Below are 13,492 nucleotides of genomic sequence, written 5' to 3' on the forward strand. Positions count from 1 at the left end.
GAGCAGGAGCCGCGGAAGAGGTGAGAAGGAGTCAGATGTGGGATATACTTTCAAGGAAGAGCCAGTCAGATGGTATAAGAGAGAGCAGAGGAATCTAACTCCAAGATTTGCACCTGGGCATCCAGAAAAATGGGATAGCCATTTACTGAGACCTGGAGATGGGCGGAAGGGCGGGATGAGAGGCTGGAGGAGGCTAAGAGCTCTATTTCGTACCTCGTAAGCACGAGACACCTTTGGCCACCCACGTCTCCCTTACTCTTTCCTCCCTGTAGTCCCGCTGCTCACGGAGTAGCTTTACGCCGTCTGACCCCTGGGCCGGTTGCACAGGCATGCAGTCTCCGCCAGGACCCCACCCTCCAAATGATACCTCTCTTAATTTAATGCTCTGCTGTCCCTGTCTTGAAACTCCTAGTAACTTCATCCTTGACCTTGTGCTTTGTAGGTGGAATCCGATCGGGCAATAGAGCCTGTCAGTGAGCGGCAGAGATGCCCCGGCCGCCGCCCTCCCCCCCAGGCGCAGGAGGCAGCAGCTTGGCCTGAGACATGCCCCCGGCCACCCCGAGCCCGTGTGCCTCCCTCAGGGCAGCGTGGACTCCGACCCCAGAGGAGCCAGGCTAGGACCTGGCCACATGGGGGCCACGGGTACGGAGGCAGAGCAGCAAGCAGCAGCCCAGCAGCAGCTCTGGTGGCCGCGGGAGGAAGCCGGGCTCTGCCTGGAAGCCACAGCCTTGCTGGGGGGCCGGCCTGCACGTCCCTCTCCAGAGCCCCCCTGCAGCACTGATTTTTTTTTTTTTTTAAGATTTTTTGTTTGAGAGAGAGAGAGCAGAGCAAGCAAGAACACGAATAGGGGGAGACGAGCAGAGGAAAAGGGACAAGCAGGCTCTCCGCTGAGCAGGAAGCTGGAGGCAGGGCTCCATCCCACCAGCCAAAGGCAGCCACTTAACCCGCTGAGCCACCCAGCAGCCCCAGCAGCACAGATTCCAACTTCCGCGGCCTGAGCACCAGGACCGGAAGTGCGGCCATCAGGCAGGGCCCTCTGCCAGGAAACCACCACAAAACAGAGGCATACACGTGGGTATTGCAAGGAAGACAACCAGGCTGTTATAATTAAAAGAAAATCCAGTTTTGCAAATGGATGTAACAGCACAAAGCAAATATCCACAGGCGTAGGAGGTTAAATGTAAAGAGCATCACATGTGATAGAAGAGAACACTATTTTCAGAAACCTTCAGACGAACCAATTATTAACGAGGAAGACAATTTTTAAATTAACTGTTGCTGTGATGAAGCCAAACAGGCATTTTGAGTTAGACCTGCGTCGCGAAGCTGCTCGGTTTCTTGCGCTACCCCCACGCGCTATGGGAACCATCGGAAGCAGCATTAAAATGTTATCGTATACATTTGCACTTAAAACTAAACTCAGACTTACACAAAGCAGATGTATATGAAGGGTTAAATCCTTCTAGGAAAATTGTCCTGTGATAATCATTAGCTCTAGATGTACTAAAAATTATATTTTGAAAGAATTACCAAAATGTAGGTTGGTGTTGTTTGAACTAGAATCTTAATAATTCCAATAATAGTAATGTCAACAGAAAAACACCTTCTCAAAATTGAAAATGATCAAATTATTTGCACTCTTGCATTTGTCAAGAGCAACTGATGTCTTTTTATATCATTTGGAAATAAAGTTACTAAAAGTACAAATTTTGAGAAACTAATAAATTTGCAGGAAAGTGAACCAGAAAAAAATCTTATGATTGATCAAGCTCTCACATTAATAAAGTATTATCATGTATTATATTACATAAAAATATAACAGTGAAACCAAATTCTTGCTGCCCACAAGCTTATGTGGTTACTCGTTTATTACTCTTACCCCTATTACATTTTATAAGTAAGAAATGGTTCTAATGGAAAATGCTTTATATTTTAGTAACTATAATAGCACTTTTTTCTCTGGTTTTTACACAAAAGGCTCCTGTCTGACAAAGACTGACCAAGCTTTCCTGGGTCTCAGTGGACTCCGACCAGAAGCGTGCTTCAGACTCTCCACGTGGTCCGCAAACCAACAGGACAGGGCCTGGAGCAGGCCTCTGTCTTCAGGTGCCCGCCTACGTGAGCATTGACGGAGAGGTGCACAGTCTCAGGGATATTCTGGCTCCTTTCCCTGGCAGTGCCAGGACACTTTGAAGTGACTTTTTAAGGAAATTGATTGAGTATGGAGACTAGAAGACACAACCAATTGTCACACGTAGTTTATTTAACTATGACCACCTTCATCTCAGAGTACGGATATCCTTTCTATGCAAAAGCAGTTTTACTCAAGACCAATATAAATGTCATTGACTGAGGTCCAAGTGTAATGAAGAAACTTATTCATAAGACTTTTAGGTTCCAGCTGGAGTCCGAATGACAGCCAGATATGTCTGGGTACATTTGGCAAGTTGGTGGGGTGGGCCTTCCAAATTTTGAAGGGCAGAAGAAAATGCTGGATAAAACCACGGGGCTCAATAAAACACCTGTGGTGACTAGAAGGAAGGGTAGTTGTTTAGAGCATGGTGGTGGCAACTCGGCTCCCTCTCTGGTCCGACCCCGTAGCTGGGTCCCAGGGCTAAAGAGAGCAAAGTAAAAGCCATAACAGCTGCTTGGCTAAGTGTGTAATTGGAGCCCAAGCACCTTTAACAGAATGTGGCAAGATGCAAGTACAGACAATCACATGGTGGGAGAGGGGGAGGGGCATGGGCCTCTGAGCCCTTTCATCCACCTGCAGTCCGTTCCCCAACCAGCAGCCAGAGGAATCTCTGGAAAACAAACAAGTTCTGCCTAGAGCCTTTCAGATTCATCTAAGGACATGGTTGTTCCAAGATAAGATCTGGAGATGAAAGCCAAGCTTAAGTCACAGACATGCCCACGGAACTCCTATGCAGAAGACAATGACGGAAATTATTCTTACTCCTAGAGAAGATGAAGAAACAGTTATCTCATCCCAAATCCTTAGTACAGTGTCCAACAGCCATGGATGCTTAGTGCAAGGGCAGGACCAAGGCAGCACAGGTAGCAGCTCATAGGCAGGACTCCGAGGAGGCCGGAAGAGCCAGAGTTCCCCTGTCGGTTGATGGAAATCCCTGGAAGACCACTGGACTTGCACATACCATAAAATGTGGTGTTCAAATAAATCTCATCTAGATCTCAAGGAACAGGGAGTTCCCGGTTGACATCTGAGATAAGGTTGAATGAATGGAATGAATGAATGAGTGAGTGAATGAATGAATGAGAGAGTTAGAGGTGTCAGTTACTTTGAAGTGGGAGTGGAGGATTTTAGCATGTTATAGACTTCAGTAATCATAGAGGAGCCTAGGATGATGCCTGAGTATCAGTCCAAAGTGTATCCATTTGATTAGAAATACCTCCTGATAGTACTCCTAGTCCCCTTAGCCCTAGATTTCTTGTTTTTATGAGTCTAAAACCTGGAGGCCGACCTTGTTTGCTCTCTTCCTCTCATACCCCACATCTAAGCTGTCAGTAAATCCTCATGCGTCTACGTCCAAAACATACCCAGAACCCAACCCTTCTCACCAGTCCACCGCTACCACCTCAGTCCAAGCCACCACAATCTCTTGCCTGGATTATTGCAGTAGCTTCTTTACTGATCTCCCTGCTTCCATGCTAGCCTCCTTGGAACTGTTCTCAACCCTTTTAAAAGTGCTCAGGTCACGCCACTCCTGCTCAAAACCCTCGGTTGTTTCTGTATCTTGGCTACTGTGGATAATGCCATTATGAATATGAGAGTACAGATGTCTCTTCCAGATAATTCTTTCATTTCCTTTGGATAAACACCCAGAAATGGGATTTCTGGATCATACAGTATTCCTGTTTTTCATTTCTTGAGAAACCTCCATACCATTTTCCACAGTGGCTGCTCCAGTTGACCTTGATGGATGTGTTAACATGAGAGGAGAACACTTTCACGACGTGTACAAGTATCACACATGTTGTATGCTTTAACTATCTCCCAATTCTATTTGTCAATTACACTTCAATAAAGCTAAAAGGGGAAGAAAACCTTCATCAGCTTCTCATCTCACTCACAGGGAAAGTTCCAGTCCTCACAGAAGCCCACAGAGCCCTGTGTGACGTGTGTGCCCTAGCCCTGCCTCTCCACCTCATCTACCGTTGTCCCACCCCTCTCTCTGCTTAGCCACACTGGCTTCCTCGCTTTTCCTGCATGTGTCTCAGGTCATGGCACTAGGCATCTCCACTGCCTGGAACATTCTTCCTCCAAATAGCTGTATAGCTTCCTCCCTTGCTTTCTTCAAGACTTCAAGTAAATATCACTTTCTCTGTGAAGCCTTCTGTGGGCACCCTTTACAACTGTGAAGCTGTCAACCACCTGGACACTTCCAATTCCCCTTTTCTGCTTCATTTTTCTCTAACTATACATCATCATTTGACATAAGATGTATCTCACTTAATGGTTTTATTTATTATCTGTCTCTGCCCAATAGAGTGAAAGCCCCATGGGAGCAGGGATTTTTGTCTATTTTATCAGAAGTGTATCCCTAGCTCCACTCACAGTCCCTGACCCTAGTAGGTGCTCAATAAATAAAGAAGTAAATGCATTGGTCATTCTCTTATATGAGGCCATTTCTCCTTGCAAACTTCAATTTATTTACAACCCTCTTCACACCCCCCTCTCCTTGCAGCTGACAGCAGCACATAAAGTAAATTGTGCTTAGCAAAACAGTCTATCATCAGAACCCCTGGACGCATTGCTAGGGCAACAGAGATTATGTTTTAGCTAGTTTGGACTCAACTGCTTCCTCTCATCATTCATAAATCTGGAGCTGAGATTATTGGCAGAGAACAAGTTGACTCAGGCCACCCAGCAGTTAGAGGAGGGACGTTTGATAGGACCCCCTGAGAAGTCTAACAACCCTGTCCGAGAACCAGCTGGACTCTGGCAAAATCCCCAGAGTTCTGGGAAGCTATGTCTCAGCGCAGGAAGCACTAATCTCCCTTTCTGGGCCTGCTGACTGACCATCCCCCACAGAGAAGTCCCTCTCCATAAACAACAACATGGCACCCAAACCAGACCAGTGCCCCTGCGCTGCTCAGGATACGTATGTTCCTCACCTACCCACTGGTGTTGAGAAGAAAACCATGAGATCTTAGATTAGCTGTGCATCTGTCCATGAACCACAATAATTACAAGTTGCCTTTTGATAATGCTTTCTGTAAGGATAGTCCCTGTTGGGGGACATTCTACAACAGGTGAGCTAACCTTGCCTGCCCCAGTCTGGGTGCTGACATGGGGCGTGTCTACCAATCCCCAGCAATTCTTCCTTGCTCTAACTCACCAAAACAATAGAAAGATTAGTCAAGAAGGCTTGCTGCCTTCTTTTCACCACATCTTATGGGCTGAATTGTATCTTCCCAAATTCGTATGTTGGGAAGTCCCAACCCCAATACCTCAGAATGTAACTGTATGTGGGGATAAATGTCTTAAAGAGGTGATTCAGTTAAAACGAGGCTCTTTGGTGAGGCCCTAATCCAACATGACTGGTGATCTTAAGAAGAAGAAGGGGTGCGTACACACAGGGGCAATCACGTGAGGACACAGGGAGAAGGTGGCCATCTAGAAGCCAAGGAGAGAAGCCTCAGAGGAAACTAACCCTTCGGGCACCTTGCTCTTGGTCTTCCAGCCTCCAGAACTGTGAGAAAATAATCTTTTGTTGTTTAAGCCACCTGGTTTGTTGTATTCTATAATGGCGGCCCCAGCAAACTAATACATGACCTTATTTCTCATGTTCCATTTCTATTCCTACCTGATCTATCAAAATCCTGAAATGCTGAAAATTCTGAAGATGTGAGTGTCTTCCAATGCAAACGCATTTAAGTGCCTGCTGCAAAGTTCTTGTCAATGCCTTTAAAAATGACAGCCCACAAAATGATTCCTATGGCAGTGGTGAGACATTTTTTAGAGTAAACTACCATGGCGATATAGGGTAACTTAGGGACAGACATGGAGTTGATTTGCAGGGGGAAAAAAAAGAATCTTGCTCTTAATTTTATTAATGTACCAGAGTTGGTTGAAAATAAGAATGCTGACTTTTATCATTCAAGCTCATTGAAATATATAAACCAACCTACAAGTGTATTACCTGACGGATTTTTCTCTTGCTAGTGACTAAAATACTGCTTCTTCTTTCTGAGGCATGGGGTTCCCACTCACAAAATACTGTGGAGGCCATATTGGCAACTGGAGATCAGAAGTGAGCTGGGAGTGTGGCATCGGATCAAAGAAAGGTAGTAGATAGTCATAGAGGTATTTTTCCAGGTTGTGCTCCCTGTGCCAGCACAGAGCTCCTCTCCAGACACCAGAAAGCTGGTGCTCCCAGAGAGCATCTCTCTCACGTGGACAGTGTCAGGGACACACTGCCAACTTTGAATGCTCCAAGCTGATCTTGCCCCTTCCTGTTCACGTACTCCTTATCCAAACAGGACACGATGAGATTGATTAGACTTTCTTTTTCTAACGACGAATCACATTTGAGTTGGAGTTTTTGCTGTTCTCCAAATCCTTGAGCCCTCATTTAGAGCTTATTGCTTTACTCTCAGAGACAACAATTCCTCATGTATGTGGATTTTATTAGATAAACACTGAGGGCAGCCATTTCTCTAGGTTTTAGGGAACACATTATTACTACAATCTCATGAATGGACAATGATACCTGGTTTTCAGTAGGGGAAAAAATGTTCTAGGCACTATTGCTTATTTTAACCCCCTTTTGCAATTCCTGGGGATGCCACAGCCCAAACTGAAGCTGTCTCTTGCTGCTCTTCCCCTGTTTGTGCCCAGTCGTGTGTGTGTTCAGCTGCTGTAGCCAAGTTCCGCTCATGGTGGCCAACATCTCTCTCCAGTATGTAGGACAATAGAAGTAACAAAATGTTCAAGGGATCTAGTCAGAATTTGTTTGGTTGCAAGAAATACCCAAACTAGCTTGAATAAAAATAAGACTTCCTAACAAAGATACACATCCCATGGGAAAGTGAAGCTATTAGGTCTACACCTCTCCCAGGCAAAGCAGCTCCAATTTGGTGCCAGTGCAGGGCTGGGAGGAAGGGACAGTTATAAGAACAGGGTTTTCCTAGCACTGCAGCAATAGATCCAAACTCTGTGAGATCTTGTGTAAAACACACTTCAAAGTTACTTGGGGGTCTAAGAAGAAAAGAAAATCATTAAAATCTATCTGTATGTGATTTCTGTTTAATTATAAAAAGCACTCTGCAATGCCTCAGGATGAGACAGTGTTTTGATTGCATAGACCCCCCTCTGTTCATCTTTCCTGTTCTTTCTCCAGCAACTGTTGGAAGATTGATTAATAAGAGTCTCTCACAGAGCTTTCAAGCAATCTTTCTGTGTCGCCCCCCCCCCCCCAATCCGGTGTCTCCGCCATTCCTCTTCCCATTCTTCCCCTCGCACTCCCGCTTGGCCAGCTGGCTTTCTCATTGGACAATGTCCACACCTTTTCCCTTAACTGAAACTTGGCACATGGCCTTGGCATTCCCCCATGGAGCCACAAAACTTATTCTGTAGGGTGTTTCAGTGCAAATTAGTCGTCTCTGTTACTCTCAAGCCAAATTACCAAGAGGGAGAATCTGATGGCCATCAGGGGGCTGAATAGGTCTGGATCCAGCATCCTCCATGATGTAATCAGCATTGAAAAAGGAAGGTGCCCACTTGCCATCCATATAGGATGGAGTACAAGAAGCCAAGAGGGAGTGTGGCAGCAAACAGACCAACCTGTTCTTTAATTCCAAGTCTCGGGGCTCTCCCTGGAGACACCGGCCCTGGAAGCCAGGTCTTCTGATGCCCATTCAATGCTGCGTCCACTACAACATTTGTAATGAATACGCTAACAGTAGAGATCCCCCATCCAGAAATAGACCCACATACATGCTGTCACTTGCTTTACAGCAAAAGTGCCACCATACTGCAGTGAGAAGGGATGGCCATTACAATAAATAGCGCTGGAACAATTAGATATTCATACGGTTGGGGAGGGAAAAGAATAAACCTAGCCCCTGCCTCAGGTCACACTCAAAAGTTAATTTGAGATACATCATGTAAATGTATCAAGTAAATGATAAAGCTTCTAGAAGACACGTAGAACAATATTATCTTGACCTATGCATAGGCAAAGATTTCTTCAACAGTACACCAAAAGTAACTGCGAAAGTAAAAACAAAATATTTTTTGATAAATTGGGTCTCAATAAAATTAAGAACTTCTGTTCTTCAGTATCAGTATAGAAAACAGACAAGCCATAGAATGGGAGAAAATATTTGTAATATATAATACAGTGAAGGACCATCTCAGAATATATAAAGAACTACTACAAATCAATAAGTAAAAGACAATCAACCTAAAATAAAAATGGGCCAAAAAAGGCTCTTCTCATAAAAAGAAAGTATCCAATTGGCCTATAAGCTTATTGATACAGTAATGAATCACGAATAGTCTTTAAAAGACTCAAGGCATCACAATATTGGGGGATCTTAAAATCACTTGTCAAGAAATCCACATATTCTCGGGGCACCTGGGTGGCTCAGTCAGTTAACCATCTGACTCTTGATCTCAGTTCAGGTCTTGATCTCAAGGTCGTGAGATCAAGTCCCATACTGGGCTCCATGATGGGGCCTGGAGCCTACTTAAAAAAAAAAAAAAAATAGGAAATCCATATATTGTCTCATACAGAGTGGAAAATACTGTTTCATTTTAGATGTTCTGGATGGTCTTAATTTTTCTCACAAGCTACCCTTAAACAGCTCTGGAAATCTGTTGCGTTAAGAAAAAACAAAGCAGGCAAACAGTTTTTATCTTCTCCATTCTGAAAAACAGCACAAGACACAAACACGAAACCCTGAAGGGATTTCTATAAGGAGCGACTAGAATGAATTGTTCATGCTATTTACCATGTGTGCGATGGCTTCTCCGGTGGCAATGCAATCACAGTGCAAGTGCTTCCCGCACGGTCTCCTGTTTGTTAGGAAAACAAGAAACAAGATGTGAGCACGGGGAAGATCGCTCTCAAGCAGAGCTCTGCTCCTAACAGCCGCCAGTTCCGGACCAAAGGGGAGAAGAGAAGGTGGTGTATGTATAGAGAGATAAAGTCTAGGCAGCACGAGGTCTTATCTGGAAGCAATGAGCAGAAAAGCAGAAATAAACTAGAGCAGATGGAAGCACTTGGTTCTGAATGACAGCTTGCCTTTACCCTTAGTGCCCTCGTGCCGACCTTCCAGAAAACTAGATTTGCGCCTGAGGGAAAAGTCTGCGTGCGTTTGTTTAGCCATTATTTATTTTTTAAAAATAATATTACAAAAGAAAATAATAACACTTTAAAGAGGGGAGAAAAAAGAGTGGGATTAGGGAATAGAAAGAAATTTCCAAGTATTTCTCAAAGCCTGGGTCTACCATGAATGGGTTATATGGCTTGGGACAAATGCCCCAATGTTTCTGGGCCTTGTGCTCCTTACTTGCAAAAGAGAGGAACACAGTTAGACAGTTTCTATCTGCCCTCTCTGCCTGATATTAGATTGCATTCCCATTCCATCTTCTCTGTTTAAAGAACTTTTTTAAAATGTATGATAAAGTTTCAGAAAGATGTTCATCAAATGTGCTTTCAAAACAAAAATTGGTACTTAAAGGGGTAAGCTTCTGGTAATGTGACATTTGACTCATTCGAGCATCTCTGAGCTGGTTTCATTCGGGTACTCTTCCTGTCTACATAGACGCTCTTCCAAATGCCGCTTCCTCTATTATCGGCAGCCTCAATGCAGAACATCAACCACCCTTGTTCTATTTCTTCCCCCGCACAGTCTCAGGAGCCCCAAATGGAAGGCCGCTAGAAGAGCAATTATCAGCTATTCACATAGCTTGTACCTGTCCACGTAGAGAAGAGATCATAATCACGGCTGTAGCTCCCTCCCTTTGAGTCCTGGAGCACGGACAGATACCAGCAACAAGGGCAGGCGGCTCGCCACTCAGCACCCCTACCAGGATTTCTCCACTGGGTCTCCAAGGAAACCGATGAGTATCACACCACACACAAAAGGCGCAGTGGATTTTTTCCTGCATTTACGTTATGCTGGATCTTGAATTTTTGCTGCCCTAAAATTGAGATCAAATCTGTAAAATGTCTCAAACAGAAAGAGTTCACAGTTCATGAATTCAATACAAAGGGTGTTTAACTTCGGATCAATCCAACAAGTTTCTGACTCAAGATGTAGGTTGTTTTTGTTTTCGTTTTTAATGGAATTGCCTTTTCTCCTGGACAGCCTGGCGGAAGACTGGATCACTAGCTGTACTTTATCCTTCAAGTTGGCCAGGAAGACATGGGATGCAAGTCCGCTAGGCTGAGAGAGTTAAAAATCTTCTCTTCATCCTCGAACGTTCTTTCTTTTAGTCGGAAGCCAGCAGGAAGACATAAGGCAAAATGCTTTGACCCCAGTTGACCTTAAAAACAGTGATTTGGTCTCCGAGGCCACTGACCACAGTCTTCAACAGAGCTCATGAATATGAAGAAAAATGGCGGCACTGAACACCACCCGCTTTTCAGACACCTTGCTCTCGTCTTTTTAACCTTTTTCCGCTTCTGAAGTTTGTACTCATAATTCCCAACCACAGTCACAAAATAGCATTTTAAAAAATGTAATTCCCAAAACATGATCCATAAACAACCATCATTAAAAAATCTACTGGGGGTAGGGCAGAAAGATGGGGGTGTTGTCCTAGCCAAAATGCAGGTTCTGGGGCCCAACCTCAGAGCAACCGAGTGAGACTCTCTGGAAACGGGACTCGGTGATACGTGCTTTTAACAAATGTACTGAGTGAGTCTAAAACACAAGGAATTTGAGAACCATTTATCCAGCTTCGCTGGCCTAAACAAAGCTGAGGTTGCACTGTCCAATTTTAACAACAGAACGCTCTGTGCCAGGAACTGGAGCGAGGTGTGAGAGGCCTGGACTCTATGGGCTCTACCCCTCTGGTTCCTGGATCACAGAAGTCCCGAGGGAGGGGTCCGGGCAGCTGGGGGCAGCAGGGACCATGAAGGGACTTTGAGGGACCTGGGATAGCAGCTATGGAAATATTTTAGTATTTTAGCCTCTTTGGCAGCCTCGCTTATATGACCAGCTTATGATCCAACCCGGCCACACTTCCTGTGGGGTTTTGTCCTTGGTTTGTCCCAGAGATGGGGGCCCAGAAGGCAGGTGATGGGGCCAGGATGGATGGGGTGTGCAACCCACAGATACACAGGCAGTGCAGCCAAACCTGGCAGCAAATCACAGCCCGGCCATGGGTTCTGCGTCACACTCCAGTCCCTAAGAGAGGAGGACATGGCAAGAGACCAGTTATTGGAGCCAGAACTTGGGCAGGGGAGCCAGAGAGGCCCCAATTATAGAAAGAACTTCACCATCACCAACCAGTTGGTACCAGATCTGAAACATAGCTTTTCATGGGGCGCCATCCTGCTCTCCTGATATGGTGTTGCTCTTTGAAATAAGAGTAATGGAAAACCCCAGCCCGAGCCCCGCAGTCCCTGGCCCCAAGGCAAGGAGGAAGGACGACAGCATCTGCCCGCACACCAGCTGTTTGCAGCTGTCAGTCTGCAGCTGCTCTTCTGGGTAGAACCGGAATGACCTTCTTCCTTCAGACGCCGGAGGGACGTGCTGGAGAGAGGCCCAGGGAAGGCGGTGGGAGCAGGAGTGCTTTTAGCTTACGCAGCACTTAAGAACCCAGATCTCCGTCTGTGCTTCCCCCAAAAAATGTTTTTGGTCTCTTTGAAAAGAACTCATTCATCTGATAAAAGTCATTAGGGAAATTGCATGGAACAGGAGGTAAAGGCAGGACCAGAGCATCTAGAGGCTTGAGGACTCACTACCCTGCTCTCCCCGTCTCTTTCTATCTTGTTCTGTGCTTGATCAATCTCTCTCCCCTCCTCCCCCGCCTTTCTCTCTTGAATCATGCAACTCTAGGGAGCTCTACTGTTTGTAAAAGATTCAAAACAATAATGCTTTCCAGTAGTGACAAACATTCGAAATGTTCAACATTCATCTTCAATGTCTGTTTCCCTTCGTATATGTAATATACATGCATATGCCCACACACATATCAGCTTGATCCCTGTGTGATCCTCAGTGCCTCACTGCCTTCTGTGACTTCGGGACGGGAGAGCTTCAGCTGACTGCCAAATCAGGAAGGTATCAGCCTGCCAGGATGTATCCGTTTCTGAAAGCTAGACGTACTGATAGCTGGGGAAGCCCTAATCTTCGCATCAGCTGCCTATCAGTGGGCAAAGCTATTTCATTCCCATTATGAAATGAACTAAGAAGATTATTTGGGTATTTTCGATGGTTTCCAGATGGAACTTGGGTCTTAGAACCCACCCGAAGAGCTCAGCTCCAGTCCTGCCCATGAGGGAGCTCGCCCTGCAACTTAAACTTAGAGGCTCCCAAAGCATTTTGCGTTGTCATCATTCATGTGTATGGGGCACTCAGCATTGACATGCTGGCAGTCTATGCATGCTCCCCCCCTTCCTCCCTGCTCCAGAGCTTGCAACTGCCTGGGCAGAGGGACACAGGGCATGAGAGGTGGACACCAGAATGCAGCCCTAGCACTGATGAAGTGACCATAGAACAAGGCTCTAGATCCTATACGAGTCAGCGAGCATAGGTGTTTGATCCCCGAATTGGACCGGATCGTCAATTACAGACGCACTCCTACAATCACAGACCCCTCCCCCTGAGCGCAGAGCTAGACCCCTTAACCTACCACATGCAGAGACAGAGCACAGCACACCCCTCTGTGGCCTGGCTTGTTTCAAACAAGAGTGATTGAGGCATTGGGCTCATTTCTTCTCCCAGACTCCATCCTGGAGAAGTCACTCCCCTTCCCTCTGGGGAGAAGGAAGAAGACACTGAGGAAGGACTCCAGCAGCGTTGCCCAAAGGGCTCTTCACTCGGAGATACAAAGAGTGGTGCTTCCCCAGCCTTTCTTGTCTTGGAGCCCTGCGCTAGTCATCTCCTTAACAAGCACTAACTCTGGAATTCCCAAAACAACCTTGTGCATTCAGCTCTGCCATTTAACCAGATTTTGCAAACCTGGAAACTTTGGCTCAGAGAGGTGCCCAAGATCACGCAGCCAAAGAGGGGCAGCAGCAGAATTTGAACCCAGGCAGTCTGATGCCAGAGCAGGCAAGTTTAGACCACTGAATGGTGCTGCCTCAATCCATCAGTTTTCCTAACGTCCCTGGAGAAGGAAAACCCGCAAAGGTTATAGGCTGAAAGCAGTTACAGCCAGCCCTTCCACTCTGAGAGAAACTCACTTACCTGTGCATAGAAACTCTGTACCAGAATGTTAAAAGTGCCGTTGTCAGTGAGAGCAAGACCCAGAAACAACCCAAATGTGTGTTGATGGAAGAATGGATAA

The 13,492-nt window shown here is 45.8% G+C and overlaps 1 protein-coding gene across 2 annotated transcripts in view; it reads right to left on the minus strand.

Moving 5' to 3' along the window:
• Positions 1-13,492, minus strand: part of USP46 (ubiquitin specific peptidase 46) — a 158,491-nt gene that overhangs the window by 36,251 nt on the left and 108,748 nt on the right. Inside the window, exon 10 of one of the 2 annotated variants that reach the window (XM_044387728.3) lies at positions 8,980-9,043. In XM_044387728.3, the coding sequence (XP_044243663.1) occupies positions 9,014-9,043 (30 nt within the window). In that variant the 3' untranslated portion in view covers positions 8,980-9,013. Of the gene's footprint in view, positions 1-4,425; positions 9,044-13,492 lie in introns of those variants that run through there. The other variant, XM_057309647.1, reaches the window with a different exon arrangement.

This window comes from Ursus arctos, unplaced genomic scaffold (assembly GCF_023065955.2).
Source record: "Ursus arctos isolate Adak ecotype North America unplaced genomic scaffold, UrsArc2.0 scaffold_9, whole genome shotgun sequence".
NCBI lineage: Eukaryota > Metazoa > Chordata > Mammalia > Carnivora > Ursidae > Ursus > Ursus arctos.